The following is a 22,801-nucleotide window of genomic DNA, read 5'->3' on the forward strand; positions in this document are numbered from 1 at the left end:
AAATCTAATCTGATTCTTGTAAGTTTCGAAGTTGGTTCTTTCATTGCAAATAAATGTGTTAGTGGTTTATGATCCGTTTTTACTAAAAATGTTGGTGCTCCATATAAATAACATTTGAAATGATTAATTCCCCAATGAATCGCTAGTAATTCCTTAACGATTGTAGGTTTATTACATTCTCCTTTATTAAAACTTCTTGATGCGTATGCTATAGGTAGGTCTATTCCGTTATAATCTTGACTTAAAATTGCTGAACAACTCTCGTTGGATGCGTCTGTTGTTAGGATGAATTGTTTATTGAAATCTGGATATTTTAGGATCGGTGGCTTCATCAGAGATGATTTAAGCTTATTGAATGCTTTTTCACATTCTTCTGACCAAAAAAATTCTACTCCTTTTCTTGATAATCTGTTGAGTGGTCTGCATATTTCAGCAAAATTTTGAATAAAACGTCTATAATAGTTACAAAATGCTACGAATCTTTTTGTTTCTTCCGCTGTCTTAGGTGTCGGGTATTGTTCAATCGTTGCATATTTTGCTTTGTCTGGTGATACTCCTTCCTGAGAAAGATCATGTCCTAAATATGTTACTTCTCTTCTAAAAAATTGACATTTTCCTGGGTTAAGTTTCAAATTGAATTTTCGACATGTCTCAAATGTCTTTTTCACGTTGTCTAGGTGATGTTTTTCAGATATTCCTATCACTACTATATCGTCCATGTAAAGAAATGCTTTGTCTGGTGTTAATCCCGAAAATGCTATTGACATCATCCTTGAAAAGCTATTTGGGCTTACATTTAATCCAAAAGGTAATCTGGTAAATTGAAATGCTCCATTTTCTGTGCTAAACGATGTGTATTTTCTCGATGATTTTTCTAATGGTATCTGGTGAAAACCTGACATTAAGTCTATAACTGAAAACCATTTTGCTCTTCCTAGTTGATCTAGTATCGAGTCTATCCTTGGTAAAGGAAATTTGTCTGTGACTATTTTCTTGTTCAGTTGTCTAAAATCTATGCATAATCTCCATGCTTTATTTCCATCTATCGCCTTTTTCGGTACCAGTACTACTGGGCTGTTGTATTCTGATGTAGACGGTTCTATTATTCCTTGGTCTCTCAGTTTTTGCACTTGCCGGTTTAATTCCTCTGTTTGTGCATGAGGTGTCCTATAGTTTTTAATGTATACCGGAGTTTGGTCTTTAACTCTCAGTTTCTGCTCGTAGAAGTTGTTACATGTTAGCATGTCGTGCCTTAGGGCGAATATATCTGAATAATCTTCACATAAAGATACTAACTTATCGCGTATGTATTCTGGAATGTCTAACTTCAATGATTCCCGTAATTCCTTTTTCCTATCCTTGCTGTCGTTGATCAGTCTATATATGTTGAATAATTTAATGTCTAATGTTTTGATTTCGTTTGTCTCTACTTTTACTGTTTCGTAGGTTGTGTTCAAAATTTTGATGTACGGATTATTACTTGAAATAATTGCTCTCGCTATGAATATTCCTGGTTGTATTTCTTGTTGTTCCACTATCCTGTCGTTCTTCAGCGTTTGAAAAATTTTTACGATTCTGTAAATTTCACATCTGGGCGGTATTATTATCGTGTCATTATCTATATTATCCAAAATGTTTGTACTAATGTAACAATCGTTGTCCTCTTTAATGTGCATTTTAAGGTTAGCATAGTCTAGTATGCATTGAAAATTTGAAATGAAGTCTCTCCCAATGATTCCGTCGGTTGGAATAGGAAAGCTAGGTTCCACTAATTGAAAGATATGCTCAAATCGAGATCCTTTTACTTCTAGTGTTGTTTCAACTTCTCCCATTGTTTGTAATTCTCCTTTAGTTACTCCTTTTATTTTCGCTTTTGTGTTTGGTTTCACATGTTCCTTCATAAAATCTTGTGAACATTTCAGTATTGAAATATCAGCTCCTGTGTCTATGATAAAGGTATTTGTGTTTTCTAGGATTCCTGTTTTCATTCGTACAAAATTCGTTAGGTTTAAGTCGAAGTTGTAAATATTATATTCCACTTCTGACTGTGTACTTTCCTTGTTTCGTTCATTCAAAACCCCAACTGCTGGTTTTCTGTTTCCTCTTGGCTGTCTTCTAACTCAAGTAGCCTTACGTTTCTGTTTCGTCCTCCTCTCTGGTTTCCTCTGTACGTTTGGTTGTTGAATTGTCTATATCCTCTGTTGGAATAATTCCGTTGGTTTCCTGTTTCTTCTCCTTCGTTCCGTTGTCCGAAGTTATTTCTTCTTCCTCTGTCGTATTTGTTGTGGTATCCTCTTCGGTATTGCTGTTGTCCTCTCCTATTTTCATAATTCGTCCTATAATTGAACACTCTTCCCTGTGTGTTCTCCTCTGTCGTATCAATCGATAAAAATTTAGATACTACTTCCTGCGGTGTTGTGAAATTACCTGCCTCCAGTATTAACTTTGCTCTATCCGTATTAACGTTTCGCTTCATTGTTGCTACAACTGTTTCCGTTGTGTATTTTTTCGCTAGCTCCAATGGCATTCCTTCCGCTATGTATGCTACTTTCAACTGTTCCGCTAATTCCTCTACTTCGGATGCGTACACTGCTGCATCTTTGTTTCCTTGCCTTTTCTTTGTTAACTTGTCTATTATCGTTTTCGGATTGTCACCTCTTAATTCTTTCTTCAGTGCCGCTGCTATAAGTGGGATCGTATCCTCTGTAGTTATCAGATTTCTAGCCTTATTAGTCAATCTTGTTTTTATTAATGTTATTGCTGTTTCTTCATGTCCTTCTGCTATTTTTCCAAGTAACTCTAATGCGTCTAAAAATGGTTGTAATTTCCCTGCGCTTCCATCAAACTCGTTGGGCAATACCTTGCTTGCAATATTCAAAAATTCGTTGATTGTCAGAGCCATGTTTAATATTTTTATCTCTTGTTTTATGTCGCTTTTTCCCTCTTTTATTTCCTCGTCAATTTTTTCCTCTATCTCCTCGTCACTTTTTTCCTCTTCTACTTCTTCGTCGCTTTGTTCTTCCTCTATTTCCTTGTCGATTAGTTGATGTATTGAACTTGGAACTACTGTCCTTAAGTTTACAGCTTGAAATGAGCGTATAACTTTGTCTCTTATTTTTCCGAAATATTTGTTGCACGCTTCTCTTTGTTTGTCCGATAGCGCTTCCCAATTTTTCTTCGTTAAATGTGTGAATTTGTTATACAATTTAATTAGCTGTGTCGTTACTTCTTCTTGTATATCCTAGATTTAGGTACTTTCTTCTTCAAGACCCTTCTACTTTGTCTTGTTACTTCTTGCGTAATCTCCTCAACTATTTTGATGAAATCTTCCCAAGTAACTTTGTTGCTACTCATTTATTCATAATTTTCTTATTCCTGTACCCGTAACGAACGCATAAATTTGACAGTCTTACGCGGTATAGTAAATATATATGAAAAATATTATGTCAAAAATAGTAAAAATATAGTAAATTGCCATAAAAATCAGTATATCACTCAATATAAATCACCATTAAAAAGGGGTCTACTGCTTAGCCAATACAAATGTAATAAAAATCAGTAGTCAAATAATAAATGGATAAGAATCAGCAAAGATAAAATATGTCGGTAAATATATAAAAAATCATATAAAAATCAGTATCAAATAAAATGTATCATTACGTCCTATAATAACTAATATCAGGGTTAAAAAAAAATTCTGTATATTTTGATAAATATTGGTATCATAAGGAAAGTAAAATAGAATAATTAAGTAAAAATAGGTAAAACTTAAAAGGTAATGTGCGTCTTAAATGATAATTACGTTAATATTACTTTATACTTTATATTTTATATTATACGAATCAGGAAATACCATAAAAATAGATAATATAGACTTACCACTTTAAACGTCTTTGTTCGTATCACCAAAAAGTCCTCGCTGCACGTTCCATAGCATTGTCCATTGTCCACACGAAGTTCCATCTCCATACCATGTTCCATTTTCCATACCATTATCATCTCCGTCTCGGGCCTGATGTCTCCATCCTTTTTCTATATACCACACTGTTCTAGGGTGGTCGAGGTGCCAGAACATTGACGTGTTTCTCCATTTCTCGTTCTAGACTGCTTGTTCCTTACGTTCTCGCCTGGTCTTGGATCGCCATATGGTGGCTCCCGCCTTCTGAGCCACCCTGGATACTGAGGGGTGGTTACCCCGACTATGAGGGTTGATGTAGTAAATATAGTTCGTTGTTAAGACATTTATTTACACGTTAAATGTATCACAGAAAATAACTGGTGGTATATTATTTACTTGAAATCGATGTTACCCCGTCGAATCTCAACTGCTAATTCATTTATCTGTTCTCGTAAAAATATAATTAAAGTCGGTTATTGTTTATTTACTGTTTTGGTAAGCCGAGGTGACCGTGATTTAAAGTGCTGACTGTTAATAAACACCCACTGAATATTATTGCAACTCGACCTTGTATCAAATACTAGCATGCAAAACTAGGTTACTCGTATTTATTAAACAAACATTACCACGGGCATTTAATTATTAAAAGGTTTATTTGTAATATGATGTTTATTGAGATGCTGTGTATCCCAATTCAAGTTTAACTATTGCGTAACGCAATTTTTGAAGATCTTTGACCCCCCAAACCTGTGTTACGTAATACTTGGACGGTCCCTATACTATTGAACAGTATAACATATGCTATGTACTTTCTTTCCGGACAGTGGGGTGCTATTGCTATTTTGACAGGGTATTTTTATTTAGATATTCGATTTTCATTGGTTTAAGGGAGATTATTTGCCGGAATCAGTTTATGATGCTGTAACAATTGTACTAATAATTTAAAAATTGAGAAAGACAAAGTAGAACTTGCTGATAAATACATATACCTTGGGACACGAAATTATATTAAGCAAAGAACAACTAAACAGGTGAGATATCAAGAAGAATAGCACATGGATGGGTAGCGTATGGAGATCTGAAAAACCTAATTAAAGACAGCAACATATCGATTAATCTGAACCGGAAAGTCTTTGATCTCTGCCAGTAATGACCTAAGGTGCGCAAACACTGTCCTTAACCCGCCTGTGGTCGCTATATGAGATTTTCTCTGACGGTTTCAGAAAATTGCGCACAACTTTTTTCTGGGAAATTATACGCGCTGTATGTAGTTCCTTCTAGTCTCCTAACTATCCTCCCTCGACAATCTAATAGACTCGTCCGCTCAGATAGTGACTCAGTTGACTTACTATCACCATATTATTGAGTCAGTGCGCTTCAAGTGAGACATTCTCTCGTCGCGCGACCAACCGCGCCACCAACTGTGTATAAAAATTAATATTATTTTTTCCCTTAAAACCTAAAATAATATCCTTTTATGATGTAATAAAAGGCGCCGTGGATGTGGTCGATGATATCCTATATTCTGTTTCACGGGTTAGTTGTAGATGGTCACTTATCATATATTTTTCAATGTTAAATATTAGCGGCATCAATAGTCACATTTTATATAAAGATAATAATAATAAAACAGAAAAACGTCATGTCTTTTTAAAGCAAATGGCTTTATCGTTCATGAAACCTCATCTTTTTTGTAAAATTTTGTAAAGAAAGGCAAACGTTGCCTTGCAGCAGTTGCACAGAATACAGCAGGATATATTCTGTGATCCGCGTATTTTGTTGTTAAAGATGTTCAAAATTTATCTAAGTGTTACATAGTAACAGTATATTATTAAAATCACTTTATCACTTTTTCTAGATGATTAGTTTTTTACTGTAGAGTATGTATATGAATTATTGTAATCACTGAATACATAGTTAGTGAAAAAATAATCCTATTAATTAACTGAATTAATAATTTAAGAATTTAAGCGATTATACAAGTAACGGTTATCCAAGAAAAACTGAACAAAATAGCCATCTCTATGTTAATGATGACAATGTCATTGGCAACTAATGTTTATATCTCCATCCAAGTGAGAATTTTACTACACGTAATTTGCCGTGTAAAGAAAGAAAAAGTAGAGATAGCCGTAAAATATAAGCGCCTACGCTTTTAATTATACCGATTATTTCCACATTTTTGTCTCTATTTCGATTATCTATCCATACTATGTTATTAGTGTGATTGTAAACATGTGCACATGGGCTCCAGAAAATACGTGATTTTATTGTGAAATACGTTAAACTTAGAGGAGAAACTTATACCTATCAAAAGGAAAATTCCAGGACTTTCTTATGAAAGGTTGAGCTCAAAAATATAATAAGATTTGACATCAATATTGTAAATATTAAGCAAGTATTAAATTAATAGTAATTAAGGAAGACTGATAACAACTGACTAAAAACTGATCTGACTTTTTTGTGTCATTACCAATTTATTTGAAGACAATTAGAATTAGGCCAGGAGTTGAGGTGACTGATTATTAAGATAATAAGACATTATATTTGGAAGATGGCAAGTGTGTGCATTTGTTTTTATTGTGACCGGGAGGTTAAACCAAAGCAAATTTCCATTGAGTGTATCACTTGTTGCTCATGGGTCCATAAGGGATGCACGGGTTTGACTAAAAGTGAATATGAAAAAATCTGTGCTGACTTTCGCAAAACTAAATCACATAACTGGGAATGTAAAGTATGCAAAGAGACGGTGGTGAAAAGATTATCTTTGAATTCTGCTTCAAATAGCCGGAAAAATTCGGTATCAAAAGAAAGTGCTGACAATGGAAAACAGGTGCCCAATGCTGATTTTTCAAGTCTACTGTGCAATACTGTGGATGCTGTAGAGAGTGAAACTGCAATCAAGGATGAAATAAATAATTTATTAAAGAAAAGTACCACTACCAATAAAGATGTACTAGTAGTTATTGTTCACATAATTAACCTATTGTTAAATCAGAGGACTGAAGTGCAGGCAACAATAGATACAATTAAAGCGTCTGTAAAATCTAATGAGGCGAAAGTTGAAACTTTAGAAAAGAAACTTGAAGGGTTACAAGAAAAAATTGAAACCATGTGTGGAAATGGAAGTGAAGAGATAAGAAATCAAAGTGTATCTATTATCAAAGATGAGCAAGATATGTTCCTGGAATTAGAAGATAGAAGTAGTCGATCTAAAAATATACTAATCTATAATGTTGATGAGAGCCAATCTAAGGTTACTAATGAGAGAATAGATCATGACAAGGCAAATATTCGAGAAGTACTAACGAAACTGGAGGTTGGAGCAACTGAGTTTAAGGTTTTGAGGGTAGGACGTGGTAATAGCAGTAGTGACAGGCCAAGACCACTTAAGGTAATTTTTCAAAATAATACCACAGTGATTGCATGTCTTAAAAACAAACATAAGTGGAAGCCATCGAGCATATTGATTAAATCAGATCTTACTCAAATGCAACGAAATCATCTCAAGAAATTATATGAAGAACTTGATAGGCGTAGAAGAAATGGTGAATCAAACTTGGCAATACGATACAAGAATGGTAACCCGTTTATTTCAAAGGTAAAAGAACAAAACCACCAGAATCCAAAAAACTCCCAAATGCGAACATAAGTATGAAAAGTCTATCACTTTACTACCAAAATGTGCGTGGTCTGCGTACGAAGCTAAAGGACATATATTTGACATCCTGTTCAGCAACATATGACGTTATTTTCCTAACAGAGAGTTGGCTTGGTCCTGAAATTAAAAGTAATGATCCACTAGGAAGAATTTCCTGTAGCTGGCTGTATACCATTAATTACAAGTAAAATTTAATAAAAAATTTTGGTCCTGGTAAAAGGTATATTATTTTAAAAAGCCCTATAGGGCTACAAACATCGAACAGAACGTTTTCGCTCTAAAAAGAGCATCATCAGTGTTGCCTAAAATAAGTATAACCATGTTAATTATCAAAATGTTGAACTTAAAGTGATGACCAAGGTAGAATCAAAGTTTGGTTATACTTACAAGAACATGGTGAGCCAACCAAAAAATACGAAGGTCAAAGCCTTTCAAAAATGGACTAAAAGTCACATCAAAATGCTAACATAGCAAATTCCAAAGGATGGATATAATCCCTAAGGATATGGCCCTAGGATAACATATGACTCCCACACGTTGTAAGTGGGTCAAAGGTAACAAATTAGGTCATTATGTTACAAGAGCTGACAGGCAACTAAGATGTGAGATGTCAAAAGCGAATCTGTCTGATGTCAAGACAACAATTGTCAATGGAACTTGAAGTATCATGAAAAATTGGTTACACAGCTACTAAATTTATAGTTGTTTATAGTACAAGCAATGATAACAGCTAACATCAGTGTGTTGGAATTATAAAAATAAAGATTTAGTGAGAATAGATTATCTAGATGTAAAATAGAAGGGGGGAATTTGAGTACCCACAATCATCAATGAAGTGTACGTAAATTGATGAAGAAAGGTAGGCAAAACAACATACAGAGAGTGTAATGTATGGTTTATGTTTTGAAATTAGATAATTTATATTTGTGAACCAACACAAATGATGGCTGAGAGACTGGCTGAAAAACTAGAGACAAAATAGGGGTCGTGATATCAAATGCTGAAAAAGTTGTAAATGCAAAATCTTATTTATAAATTAATAAAATATAGATGGGTTCATCAACACAAATTTACAAGACTGAAAAGGTTGTATTACAAGCTTAGTCCAAATTTCTTTATTATGTCCTTTTATGTTAAATAACATCTAGGGCAAAGAAAAATTAATAACTTGGATAAAAGTGTCTAAGCTACAACTAAAGTGGGGTCAGATGAAGATAAGTGTTGAGTAAGATTATTGAGTATATGAGAAAATTAAAAATTGTGTTTATTTGAGATAGATGAGTTTGTGGTATATAAAGTAAATTTGACATCACTATTGAGACTAATGAACATTATTGAGAGACTGGGGACTCCACAGACCAGGCAACCAAACAAACCAAATGATGAATGAAAGGTTGGCTGAATGGAATAACTACTAGATGTGTGAAACTTGAAAGATATATTGTACAGTATTATTGGTTGATTTAGTTTAGAATGAAATTCATTTCATTCTAAACTAAATCAACCAATAATACTGTACAATATATCTTTCAAGTTTCACACATCTAGTAGTTATTCCATTCAGCCAACCTTTCATTCATCATTTGGTTTGTTTGGTTGCCTGGTCTCTGGAGTCCCCAGTCTCTCAATAATGTTCATTAGTCTCAATAGTGATGTCAAATTTACTTTATATACCACAAACTCATCTATCTCAAATAAACACAATTTTTAATTTTCTCATATACTCAATAATCTTACTCAACACTTATCTTCATCTGACCCCACTTTAGTTGTAGCTTAGACACTTTTATCCAAGTTATTAATTTTTCTTTGCCCTAGATGTTATTTAACATAAAAGGACATAATAAAGAAATTTGGACTAAGCTTGTAATACAACCTTTTCAGTCTTGTAGATTTGTGTTGATGAACCCATCTATATTTTATTAATTTATAAATAAGATTTTGCATTTACAACTTTTTCAGCATTTGATATCACGACCCCTATTTTGTCTCTAGTTTTTCAGCCAGTCTCTCAGCCATCATTTGTGTTGGTTCACAAATATAAATTATCTAATTTCAAAACATAAACCATACATTACATTCTCTGTATGTTGTTTTGCCTACCTTTCTTCATCAATTTACGTACACTTCATTGATGATTGTGGGTACTCAAATTCCCCCCTTCTATTTTACATCTAGATAATCTATTCTCACTAAATCTTTATTTTTATAATTCCAACACACTGATGTTAGCTGTTATCATTGCTTGTACTATAAACAACTATAAATTTAGTAGCTGTGTAACCAATTTTTCATGATACTTCAAGTTCCATTGACAATTGTTGTCTTGACATCAGACAGATTCGCTTTTGACATCTCACATCTTAGTTGCCTGTCAGCTCTTGTAACATAATGACCTAATTTGTTACCTTTGACCCACTTACAACGTGTGGGAGTCATATGTTATCCTAGGGCCATATCCTTAGGGATTATATCCATCCTTTGGAATTTGCTATGTTAGCATTTTGATGTGACTTTTAGTCCATTTTTGAAAGGCTTTGACCTTCGTATTTTTTGGTTGGCTCACCATGTTCTTGTAAGTATAACCAAACTTTGATTCTACCTTGGTCATCACTTTAAGTTCAACATTTTGATAATTAACATGGTTATACTTATTTTAGGCAACACTGATGATGCTCTTTTTAGAGCGAAAACGTTCTGTTCGATGTTTGTAGCCCTATAGGGCTTTTTAAAATAATATACCTTTTACCAGGACCAAAATTTTTTATTAAATTTTAAAAGTAATGAAGTTTTCTGTGATTTATATACCGTATACCGTCGGGACCGTGATCATATTTCCAGCGAGAAATCAAGAGGAGGTGGAGTGTTAATTGCAGTTAGAAGTGATATCAGTTCTTGTCTAGTGGAAATTGCCAGTTCAAATGTAGAACAGGTTTTTGCTGGAATTACTATTAATTGCATTAAATATGTTTTTGGCTGTGTCTACATTCCGCCCAGATCTAGATTGGATGTTTTTTTCCAATCACATTGATACTGTAAAACTAAATATCGAATTGAATCGATTCAAAATAAATTCGTTAGATATCTGCGGTATAGATTAGGTACTAGAGGAATGCAATTGAATTCCAGTCAGGTCATGCAGATGTTTCATTTGCACCGTCTAGAGGATCGCAGGCGATACTTTGACCTTAATTTCGTATTTAAGGTGTTAAATGGTATTATTGTTGCACCTAGCATTCTGGGTCGAATAGATTTTTATGTTCCAGCTAGGAATTTGAGAAGATGTCCCTTGCTATCCGCTAGATCGTGCAATACACGTCATGCAGAAAGTATGCCTTTAAATAGAATTGTTTCTAGTGTAAATGAGTTTCCAATTATAGACTTTATGGGAGTCACACTAAATGCTTTTAAAAGGACTATTTCACGTGAATTATTTTAATTTGATTTTAATTTTTTGATGTCGTTAGTTTAATTGTAAGTAATGTAAGTTAACTTGTGTTCAATGTTTAATTTTGACTTTTAATTTTAATTGTAAAATGGAGTTTTCCGTCAATAAATATTAATTTAAAATTTAATACACAACTTACCACTACGGGTTTTAACAAAACGACGAAAGAGCAAAATCTAGTTCTTTCTTCTATTAACACAGCTCTAACAGCATGTTTTTCAGTCTCTTCCAACAACTGCCGTCTTTCTGTAACATCCTGGAGCCCACATTCGAATCTCTTTTGAACATCGCCCCCTACGCCTTTCTTTAATTTTTTCTGCAACCTCAACGTGTCGGTGGATCGCTTTTTTAATTCAGATCTTGCTCGTTTGAAATCTAAAACAAAAACGAATATATTATTACGAATCCCAAACGGAAGCCAGTCCTGACTTGTCTAGCCACTACCGTATGTGCGAGATGCGGCTGATTCCTACTCGACTTCTCGCGTATATGCTCGATCTTTCTAGCAAAACAATTACATGCGAGTAGAATACTATACATTCCCTTTTTATTGGTAGAAAAATATAATTATCAACTATAAACTATCGATTGAAATTAAAATGTACAAGAACAAATTTAGTTCACCAGTAGTACGCGGCTGAATAATGGGTTGCCTACTATTAGGAGGCGTGATAATATTGTATAATATTAGAGAGATATTGCAAATTTAACACAGCCTACGTTGCGCTATTTACACCGCGCTATGTTGACAGAATTGACATTTCTCAGACGTTTCATAAATGCAGATATTGCTTAACATTTTGGTTGCGGTATTTTACGGCTCGATTAAGATTAGTTGTTGTTTATCTAATTTGTACTCAAAATCCAGAATTTAATTTAGATGGAAGAAAGGCTTGTATTTTCTTCCAAATATCGAGCAAGAGAAACAAATGATCCTTGAATCCTTGATCCTCTTCATGTTTTCCTGATCTAACGTAAAATTTTCTGGAGAAGTCAATGGATTTTGACATAAAACTTGTTTTAATAAACACAAATCGTCATCAGACGTAAATCTACTTTGCTACTGTCTGAGGTACCCATTTTAGCAAATTATTACGAATAAATTTTTTTTAAATGAAAGGTAAACAACAAACATAACCTGAAAACAAAATAGCGCAACGAATACCGCACAGCGTAACGACTCCCCTAATAACGGCAGGCCGTATTTCCAATAACGCAGCGTAAGCTAGATATCACATCTGCGCATGCTCTACTGTCAAAATAACGCGTGCTGTAATACAGCAAGTGCAAAAAAGACTCAGCAATATCTCTCTATTCATACAATAAGTGTAAGTGGTTCGACCGTGAGGATTATTCGTATAATGATAAACACTATTTTGGTGTATTTCTGTTTATTGCATTGTATTTCTATATTTATTAGAGCGTAATAGCACGCAAGCTCATGTAACGTAATGACAGTCTGTTTCGAACTTAATATCTGTCACATATGTCACTAGGCATGCATTAATTGATTAATTTAAAACTCGTGAATAATGACCTATGACTAATAGACTATTACTCACGGTTAAGGCAATGGATGTTGATATCTATTCAAAAATAGTGAATAGTGAGCATGTTATTAAATGGTCGTAGAAAAAATAAATGTTTTTATTGAAAATAAACTGTTAAAAATAATAAATCAGTAAACGTGTAACAATGTGTAGTGTTAATAAGTGAATTTTTATTGCTGTTCTGCTTGAAACCCAGCTCGGGCACCTTCATAATAATTAAATGGAAGCTTTAAAGTAATATTGCGCGCAATACCTACATGGATGTTAGAATATTTCCTTTAAAATGGTATTATTTTCTCATGAAATATCTTGTTTGATATAAAAAGATACAATTTAATATAGAAACATATTTGTGGTTTATTAACTACTCTAAGGTCTTCGATAACGTAAAAGGGGATAAAATGTGGCATATACTTAGAGAAATGGGTACGCCATAGTTGCCAGAACAACTGTGTAAAAATAATACCACTAATTTAAAAGTTAATAACGTGGTTTCGAAACTATATTATAATATACCGACTTAAAGAGAAAATTAGGTGGATTATGGGATAGTTTCAACCACGACTTGCGTAAAAGCCGGACTCAAACGACTCGTGTACTTGGCGAATAATCGTTACTTGCGATACTTGCCATATCGTATAAGTGGGTTACTAGTACAATTATTTGTCACTCGTTGGTTTTCCATTTGTTGTCGGTAAAAATGACCCGAGTCAAAGGCGGTTTTTGGGTCGCTGAATACGAATACACCATCAGAACCGACACCCGCAGCACCTGGTGCCCATGGTCACTGCTAAGGCATCGTATAAGTGGGTTACTAGTACAATTATTTGTCACTCGTTGGTTTTCCATTTGTTGTCGGTAAAAATAACCCAAGTCAAAGGCGGTTTTTTAAGTCGTTGAATACGAATACACCATCAGAGCCGACACCCGCAGCACCTGGTGCCCAAGGTCACTGCTAAGGCATGTTATCTTCTGGAGCTTGGAGGCCTTTTGGGCACCAGGTGCATCGGGGGTCGGTTTTGATGGCGTATTCTTGTTCACCGACCTCAAAAGCCCCTGAGTAATCTGTTTGCATCAATTTATTGCTGAAAACCCTCGAAACTCCAGATGACGTGCCTTAGCAATGAACCTGGGTAGCAGGTTTTTCGGTGGTCGGTTCTGATGGCGTACTCGTCCTCTACAACCCCAAAACCTCGAGTAACAAAATCTGACCTAAAGACCATATTGTGCACTTTAAAATGCAACTATGCATTTCCACCCATTTTTTTTATTGTAAACTTTTTTCCTGACATCATCCTGAACACAATTAAAAAAGTTGTAACTTTCTAGGTGTTGTATTTAGAAATCGATTTATTTTTTCCTAAATGCCCTGGTCTATGCACTGAGTCATTTGTCAATGTCGTTAAGCCAAATGTTTACGCTCGCGTACTTGTAAATTTTCCTCGTGTGAGCGCCCTTCTTACCATCGCAATCTCAAACTCGTATACTTGCCAAGTAGGCGAATATAATTTTACCAAGTAAACGAGTCGTTTGAGCCCACCTTTAGTAAGAAAAATGCCAGACAGGATTGCCGAGGTTGTAAAGACGCGTGGCGCTGTAATCCCATATTAAAATAGTAATTTCTTGAAATATCCGAACATTTAGTTGCCACGATATTATGCAATATGCATTTTAATGTATTTTTCCGCCAACACGTTAATTTGCAATTCAAAGGTTATAGAAACCAAACCATTTCAATATTTTATTATTAATAATATACTTTGTTGACCTCGTTCGTTAATTCAATAAGCCAAGTTATGAAGATGAACGTTTTCAATAAATTTTCGTTTGTCCGAACAGTTAAGGCGCCTTTACATTGCACGCGTCGCGAATGCAGAGTTTGCAAACGTTTACAAATAGACGGAGCCTCTATTCACCCGCCGCGTCAAACACTGTTTGCAAACAACGTTTGCGCGTGCGCGGAGTCGATCCGGCCGCTGTCGGTTTTTCAACAAATCATCAAAGGGATTTGTGTTCGCGGTGCGTCCTGTCTACACAGACATTTGTGTTTGCAACTATTCGCTCCGTGCCTGAGCATGATGTAATATACTAATAATTTTGGCGATTCTTTGTAATATCAGTGCCAATGTTTGTATAACAAATTTTATCAAAAATGGTAAATAAATGTTGCGTAAGTATTTAATTATGCAAATAATAGCCAAAAAAGTAAGCGTAATTTCTGTAGATCCCAATAATGACAAATAAATTAAAAGAAAATATTTAAACTAGAAGGAATAAAATCAAAAGACAGATTTACACCAAATAATGTCAAACGTCACTATAAAGATCACCAGATTCATCTTTTTTTTTGGTTTACCATGTCGACGCTATTCCAGTAATCAGCATCGGATAACTTACTAATAACAATTTGCTAGAGTTCTAAAAACAATAGTTTTTTTAATATAAATGCAGATTAACAATCTAAAAATTAAAGAAATCACTCAGAAATCACAAAAAATCGCCTATATAATTAATTAACTTAAAAAATTTAAAAGTCAATCGTGTCAAAATTTCATAAATGTTAATAGTGTCAAAATTTTATAATTTGGTGGAGTAAGCTTGCCTGCGGTTGGGCCAATTACAAACAAGCATTATAGCGCGGTTTTGAATTACTCCTCCTAGTTTAAAAACCAGGATAGATTTTCCCTTTTTGTTCCGTTTGGGGTTGGGGTTGAAAAGATAAATTGTGATGAATCTTTAGAAACCCAGTTAATACGTGGGTGAATCAAATATGAACCGACCTTTCCGTCTCCGCTTAGCATAAACCGGTGAATATGTCTAAATTAGTCCTGTGGTGGAAGGTCATAGTCTAATGGGTGCGATGGGTACTTTTGCAATGAGCGAGAGAGTAGTGCCATGTTCGGTTGCACAACGCATTGTTATCGAATTCCTTGCAAAAGAAAATGTTGGTCCCGGTGAAATTTGGCGAAGATTCAAAAATCAATATGGATAATCAACACTGTCCAGTACACAAGTGAAATTTTGTAACAGATAAGTTCGTGAAGGACGAGATGCCGTCCAAAACAAAAGTCATCAACGAAGTCCAAAAATTATGCAATAAAGGCGAAAATTCGTTTGTCTACAGGCAAAGTTTTAGCGACTGTTTTGGGATTATCGTGGCGTTTTGTTGCTGGATTTTCTTCATGAGAGACGAACTATTAATGCTGCTTATTACTGTAGTCTTTTGGGCCGTGTTCGAGCTGCCTATAGGTCCAAAAGGGGGCGATGTCCTATACGAGATGTGTTGCTCTTGCATGACAAGGCTTGATTGACCACATACAACTGCCCTAACACCAGAAAAAATAGCGGAAATGCATTGGACTCTCGTTGAACATCCTGCATACAGACCTGATCTTTCACCATGTGATTACCACATGTTCGGTCCATTAAAAGATGCTCTAGGCGGAGCGCGTTTTGATGATGATAATCAAGTGGACCAATTCGTGAGCAGTTGGTTAGATACCCTCCCTCATTCTCGTTATGAAAATAGAATGCAGAAACTCCCTAACCGCTGGGAAAAATGCATACAGAAGGAAGGAATGTATATAGAAAAATGAGGTATTGTTTAATTGTTGTAATTATAATTCAATAAAAAGTTATTAGCAAAGGTCGGTTCATATTTGATTCACCTCTCGTACTATCCATTTTATATTGGAAAAATATCTTTTAAAATGTTATTACTAATATAATTTGCAACTTCACGAGTTGCAACTTCACAAGCATATATGTATTTATCTTATGCTTAACTTCTAATTGAGGCCATGAGAGCCAGAGTGGCCTGACTGATTTTAACTACTATACACAATTAAAGAAAATGAATAGAAGCTAATAATGTCCGATTGTTTTTGTAGTTTTATGTTGACCAATAATCATTTTTGGTCAACATGCAATTACTAAAACAATCTGACATTGATAGCTTCTGATCATTTTCTTTGATTATGTAAAGTAATGTCAAAATTAGTTAGGCCACTCTGACTGTCATGGCCTCAATTGTTGCCAAAAATGTCAGGTGACGACGCTAGGTGTCGCGTCAGTCATGCACGGAGCGAATAGTCAGTCAAGTTTGATGTACCCTCACTTGACAGTTTGGTTTCATTTGTTTTTTATTACTATACTTACATATTAACAAAAAATAATTTTTATTTTATTTCAGCTGTCTCAACTCACGGTTTCGTTGTAACCACTTAATACAGCGATTTATCTTTCATTTCTTTTACCATCAAACAAATTTTCAGTAGTATTCTTAACCCTAGAACCACAAGGTAAAATTAGTGGAACGATTTTCACAAGGTGGGGTCACCGGATAATGCGGGTGCATTAGAACAGACACCGGACCAGCTGGTGCCTAGGGCACGCTATCTTCTGGAGTTTCGAAAGTTTTCCGTACTAAATTGATTCAAACGGATTACTCACGGCTTGTTGGGGTTGCTGAATACGAATACGCCGTTAGAACACACACTGGAGCACATGGTGCCTAAGGCACGTTATCTTTTGGAGTTGCCCGAGTTTTCGGTACCAAATTCATGCAAATTACTTTTGGGTTTTGGGGTTGTTGAACACGAGTATGACTTAGATGAAGGATTCTAGAGGATCTAGTGATTATCTGATAGCATATTCGTGTTTAACGACTCAAAACCCCCGAGTAATCCATTTTTATCAATTTAATGCCGAAATCTCTCAAACTTCAGAAGAAGACGTCCCTTGCAGTGAGCTTGGGCTCCAGGTACACAGGGAGTCTGTTTGATGGCATATTCGTGTTTAGCGACCTCAAAAACCCGTAAGAAATCCGTTTGCATCAATTTGATACCGCAAGCCCTCGAAACTCCAGAAGATGAGGTCCACTACAGCGGCCTTGGGCACCAGGTGATCCTAAGGTCTGTCCTGATAACATCTTCGTGTTTAACCACCTCAGAAACCCCCCGAGTAGTCCAGTTGCATCAATTTAGTGCCGAAATTCCTCGAAACTCCCGAAGATGACGTGCCTTTGTAGCGACCCTGGGTACCAGGTACACTCGAAGTCAATTCTGATGAAATATTCGTGATTAACGACCGCAAAACCACGAAAGTAATCCATTTGCATCAATGTAAAACTGAAAACCCTCGAAACTCCAGAAGATGACGTCCCTTGTAGTAACTTTGGGCACCAGGTGATCCGGTGGTCTGTTCTGATGGCATATTCGTGTTTAACGACTCAAAAACCCCCGAGTAATTCATTTTTATCAATTTAATGCCGAAATCTCTCAAACTCCAGGTACGCAGGGAGTTGATTTTGATGGCATATTCGTGTTTAGCGACCTCAAAAACCCATAAGTGATCCGTTTGCATCAATTTGATAACGAAAACCCTCGAAACTCCAGAAGATGACGTCCCTTAGAGTGTCCTTGGGCACCAGGTGATCCTAAGGTATGTCCTGCTGATGGCATCTTCTTGTTTAACCACCTCTGGAACAACCCGAGTAGTCCAGTTACATCAATTTAGTGCCGAAATCCCTCGAAACTGCAGACGATGACGTGCCTTAGTAGCGACCCTGGGCACCAGGTACTCCGTAGTTCGTAGTCCGGTAATTCTGATGGCATATTCGTATTTAGCGACCCCTGAAAGCCGTGAGAAATCCATTTGCATCGATTTAATGCCGAAAACTATCTAATCTCTAGAAGATGACGTCTCTTGCCGTAACCTTGGGAACCAAGTGATCCGGGGGTGAGTTCTGATGGCGTAATCGTATTCAGTGACCCCAAAAACCCCCAAATAGTAAATTTTGTTCCTTAGTATAATGATTTTGACTTAATTTTTATATTTATGCAATTTTGGATGCATTTTATGCACTTTACAGTGCAATTATGCATTTCCACCAATTTTTGAATAGTAGACTTTTTTCCTGACGTCATCCTGAACATAATGCAAAAAACTGCAAGTTTCTAGGTGCTGTATTTAAAAATTTATTTATTCGGGTGCTTTTAGTGCTAAATGCCCTGGTCTATATTGCTATCTGCCAAGTTTTCACAATTCAATCAAAAAGTCTCAGCACCTTTAACTTAATTATGTAGCACGATTATTAAGTAATTGTTATTTAACCCATTCAGGAGTACCGTATGACTTTGAACATACTTTTAAGGTGTTTCAAAGAAAAAAAAACTGATATTTCTAGGGTGAGTCTAATAAATTGAGCAGGGACTGTATTAGGCAAGGGCGCCCATAGTCACGAGGAGGGGGGCGTGCCCCCCTAGCTTTTCGGGTGCTTTAAACTATATATTGTTATCTATAGTGTACAAAATGTAATGTGCAAAATCTTCACGTCTGGCCCCCCTGAAAATTTTTATATGGGCGCCCATGTTGTTAGGGCTCGTGTTGGCGAATCTTTCCATTAAAGTCTTTGCTTAAATCTGAGACATCAAATTCTGTTCTTTATTTTTAATCTAAGCTTCATGTTCTTTTAATTTAAGTTTCCGCATATCGTCCCACACAGAAGAATGGCGGATATTTCTTTTTGTAGTTAGTAGTGATAGCGATAGCATGTTATTTTTATAAACATATTTGTATTCTAGATATCGGCTGAGTCACATCCTTAAAGTGTATAAAAATAAATAAACGCATAGTTGCAGTTAAATCAAACGTTCTGATAAAGAAATCTATTGTATCTACATTAAAGCCTACAGGAATTACGTATTTTTTTCAAAAAAAAAATACTGGATCCTTTGTAAAAGGTATATTTAAAAGACACTAATAAGGGTTACATCACATTAACAAAACGTTTTCGGATTAAACAATCCATCGTCAGTGTTAAAAACCAATAGCATGCAAGCGTGAGCCATCAAAATGTTTTGGGTAAAAACCCTTTAAATTTAAATGTTACAAATTATTAAATGGCAATACATATTGTTGATAATATCTAATATTGGATGTTGTAAATATTCCTGGATATTACCCAGGTCAAAACAGGGCTCTAACACACGTGGATGTAATGTCCACATTACATCCCAGGTTAGAGCCCTGGGTAATATCCAGGAATATTTACAACATCGAATATTATTATCAACAATATGTAGTGCCCCGATCCGCCGCTGATACGAGTACAATAAAACAGTACATATTTTACTTATTAGTAATTTGAATTGTCTGCTCAATCTTTAATAATAAAAAATGCTGATCCCGTTGTAATACTATATACTATGTCAGATCATACTCTGATATGTAAATTTTTCAAAAAACGATAGTATTAATAGTTTTACTGGGCACTGCACTGTTGAATTGTTTACATTTTTATCAGACTTGTTGTTTGTGGTACTAAACTTGGGCTAATTAATTCCCAAAATTCAGTCAGACAGGAAATAAAGATCTACTTTTTTATCTTCGGTTGAGTTACGTAATCTCAAGGCGACAAGGAAGCCAAAAATATGAATTAACTTATGTGTGTATGTGAATGTGAGCAACTCCTCTCCTCAGCGCACGATCTGCGGTACAGATAGATAAATATACTTTATTAATTGGATTAAGATTAAGTCATATTAACGTTAAGTAATATTAGATATTGTTCCAGAAAGCAATAATTATTAGGGCTCCTCAGTACACATAGGCGTAGCGTGACCTAATAATTTGGGGGGGCACGGGGTCTACGGGGTCTACGGGGGGGGGGGGAGTGGTGGTCCCGTGGAAACTTTTTTGAAAACTACCACTTAAGAACTAAAGTAAAGTATATGTGTATTTTTGTTAAACATTGGTTTTAATCAATTTTTACTATATTGATGGATTGTAAAAAGACTCAATTTCAAAATATACAAGTTTATTCTATTCTAGACATAACTGCATGGACATTTATAACACAAAAACAAATTTGTGTACAAGACAAAGTTTTAAGGTGAACAGAACTACAGTAATGGTTTTCAACGAACCAATTTTCGTTAGTTCTAATGAAGCATTAGCCTCCTATCGGCTAGATTTGAAAATCTGTCAACTAACAGATCTAGTTTTTTATCTTTCATGTATTCAGACGTCAATTCTTGCTCAATAGACATCAGGGCAAGCCCACTTAAGCGGTCTTCTGTCATGGTGCTTCGAAGAATAGTATATTGTGCAACAAGTGCAGAAAGGTACTAATTTCTCACGAGTTTGAAAAGTTGTGGTATGAGCGCAAGCGAGTGCCGCAATTCAAACGAGTGAGAAATTACCTTTCTGCACGTGTTTCACACTATACTTTTTCTACAAGCACAGTTTTTCCTAAAAATAAAAATCACAATTTCCAAACGACGATTAATTATAATAGGTACCTATGTGATAAATTTTAAACTGTATTTAATTAATACTTACTAATCAATTTAAATTCCTTATACCTAAATAAATTACACAGAAATCAGTTAAAAAATTAATGCACTGCCTTAATTTGTTTAAATTTAAACAATTATTACACATTATTGACATTATATTTATACAGTCACGGATTTACACAAAACCTACTTCATTCGACGTCTCTTGCACAGGTTGCTAAATCCTTATTGGTTATTTGATAATTATAAAATGTTTAATAAGAATAAAATTGTAAAATAAAACAGTTGTAACATCCATAATTTAGTTTCTATGCTATAGTTAAATATAATAATTGTCTTATAGGTTATATATTTGTCTAAAGTTTAACCACGGATGTAAACAGAATATAACGTTACTCAGAATGCGGTAGTCCACGGATGTAAACAGAATATAACGTTACTCAGAATGAGGTAGTCAACTGTGCAGAAAAGAACTTTGCGGCACAGAAACGTCACTTTGCGGCACAGAAACGTCACTTTTCTGCACACTAATGTCAAATATCTTATACTGTGAGAAAATATCAAGTTTGCTAACATTAAACCGTGCAGAAAAGTGCACTTTGAATAGTGGTTGTAGAAAAATGTCTTTAGCCTTCGTAGTGTAGAAAACGATCTTTCTGCGCTTGCTGTTGTGATAGGCCACGACAGTGATATTTCTAGTAGCTGCCAAACATCTGGTGCACTGGCTTGAAGATCATTCTCAATAAAAAAATCAGCCAACTCTTGGAACGTTACTCTTGTGGTTGCTTTGTCTGTTTTGACAAAATTGTTCTTTGCATAACAGTGAAAAAACTTAAGATGTGCAGAGAAACTTAAAGACAAGTTATAAAACTTTTGGATTGCCATAACAGCGTTGTTGTCAATTTCGGTCCAATTAAATAGTAACTGGGCAATGCAGTTGATTTTATCATAATCGTTCTTGGAAAAACGAGATTGCAAGTTTACAATTACTGTGTCTAAAGCAGCAAAGTAAATGTCAGTCTTGAACATCTGTTCAGGTGATTGATGAAATGCAGCATCTGAAGAGCTACTACTAGCTTCAAGTTTTTTCGGAATCTTCCGTTTGCGTGGTAGTGAAGGCCTTTCAACTGACAAACCTTTCATACCATATTTGTTACACTGTTCTTCTGACTCATTCCACATCTGAATAAAGCCATCATCATTTCTGTCCAGTTTTAAACAGTCAATGACTGATTCAACTTTTGCAAAAACCTTAGAAATGTCAAGAGATTCACTCTGCAGTTCTTTGGAGAGTATATCAGTCTGACTCAAAACGCTGTGCAATAGTTTTAAACTGAATACAAATTCAAATGTGCTGATTTGTTTGGCTAGACCATCAGCTTCGGCTGCAATTTTACGATTTGATACATCGTTTGCAATAACTTCCAAAGTTTCGTACACTTCAGGGAGCTGCTCTAGAATTACATGGATTGCTTTGTGTCGAACTGTCCATCTAGTTCGAGACAAGCTCACCAGTCTTTTCATTTTTGTTTCTCCGCTTTGCTTACATATTGATTCAAATATTGAAAACCTGTTAGCTGATGCATTAATTAAGTTATACAGGTTATTTACTATGGATAAGCAATTCCGAAGCTGTCTTATTTCTTCACAAAATCTCTGAACAGCCAGATCAAGCAAGTGGGCATGGCAGTGTGTGTACAAAGCTTTAGGCTCTTCTTCTTGGAACCTTGAGGCAACACCTTTGAATTTGCCGCTCATGTTACTAGCTCCATCATATGCCTGGCCGTGCATTTTATTTAAGCTTATACCCAACTGCTGCAGATACTGTTTAATAGTGTGATGTAAATTTTCACCAGTAGTGTCTGACACATCAACGAAGCCCAAAAACCTTTCATTGATTTTAATGTGTCCATCTATTTTAGTAATGTATCGAATGCAAATGCT

At 35.3% G+C, this 22,801-nt stretch overlaps 2 protein-coding genes across 3 annotated transcripts in view; one reads left to right on the plus strand and one right to left on the minus strand.

The window, feature by feature from the left end:
* Positions 1–22,801, minus strand: part of LOC114333316 (protein MTSS 1) — a 262,400-nt gene that overhangs the window by 114,557 nt on the left and 125,042 nt on the right. For both annotated transcript variants that reach the window (XM_050658843.1, XM_050658844.1), the window contains exon 6: positions 11,147–11,382. In XM_050658843.1, coding sequence (XP_050514800.1) covers positions 11,147–11,382 — 236 coding nt within the window. The remainder of the gene's footprint in view (positions 1–11,146; positions 11,383–22,801) is intronic.
* Positions 6,415–7,689, plus strand: LOC126890032 (uncharacterized). The gene is made up of 2 exons (XM_050658851.1): positions 6,415–7,316; positions 7,361–7,689. Exons 1-2 carry the CDS (start codon positions 6,453–6,455, stop codon positions 7,370–7,372), a joined length of 876 nt encoding a protein of 291 aa, XP_050514808.1. The 5' UTR covers positions 6,415–6,452; the 3' UTR covers positions 7,373–7,689.

This window comes from Diabrotica virgifera, chromosome 8 (genome assembly GCF_917563875.1).
Source record: "Diabrotica virgifera virgifera chromosome 8, PGI_DIABVI_V3a".
Taxonomy (NCBI): domain Eukaryota; kingdom Metazoa; phylum Arthropoda; class Insecta; order Coleoptera; family Chrysomelidae; genus Diabrotica; species Diabrotica virgifera.

What these genes read in the sequence shown, in the direction of transcription:
- LOC126890032 (XM_050658851.1), top strand. Translation starts at nt 6,453, where the DNA reads ATGGCAAGTGTGTGCATTTGTTTTTATTGTGACCGGGAGGTTAAACCA.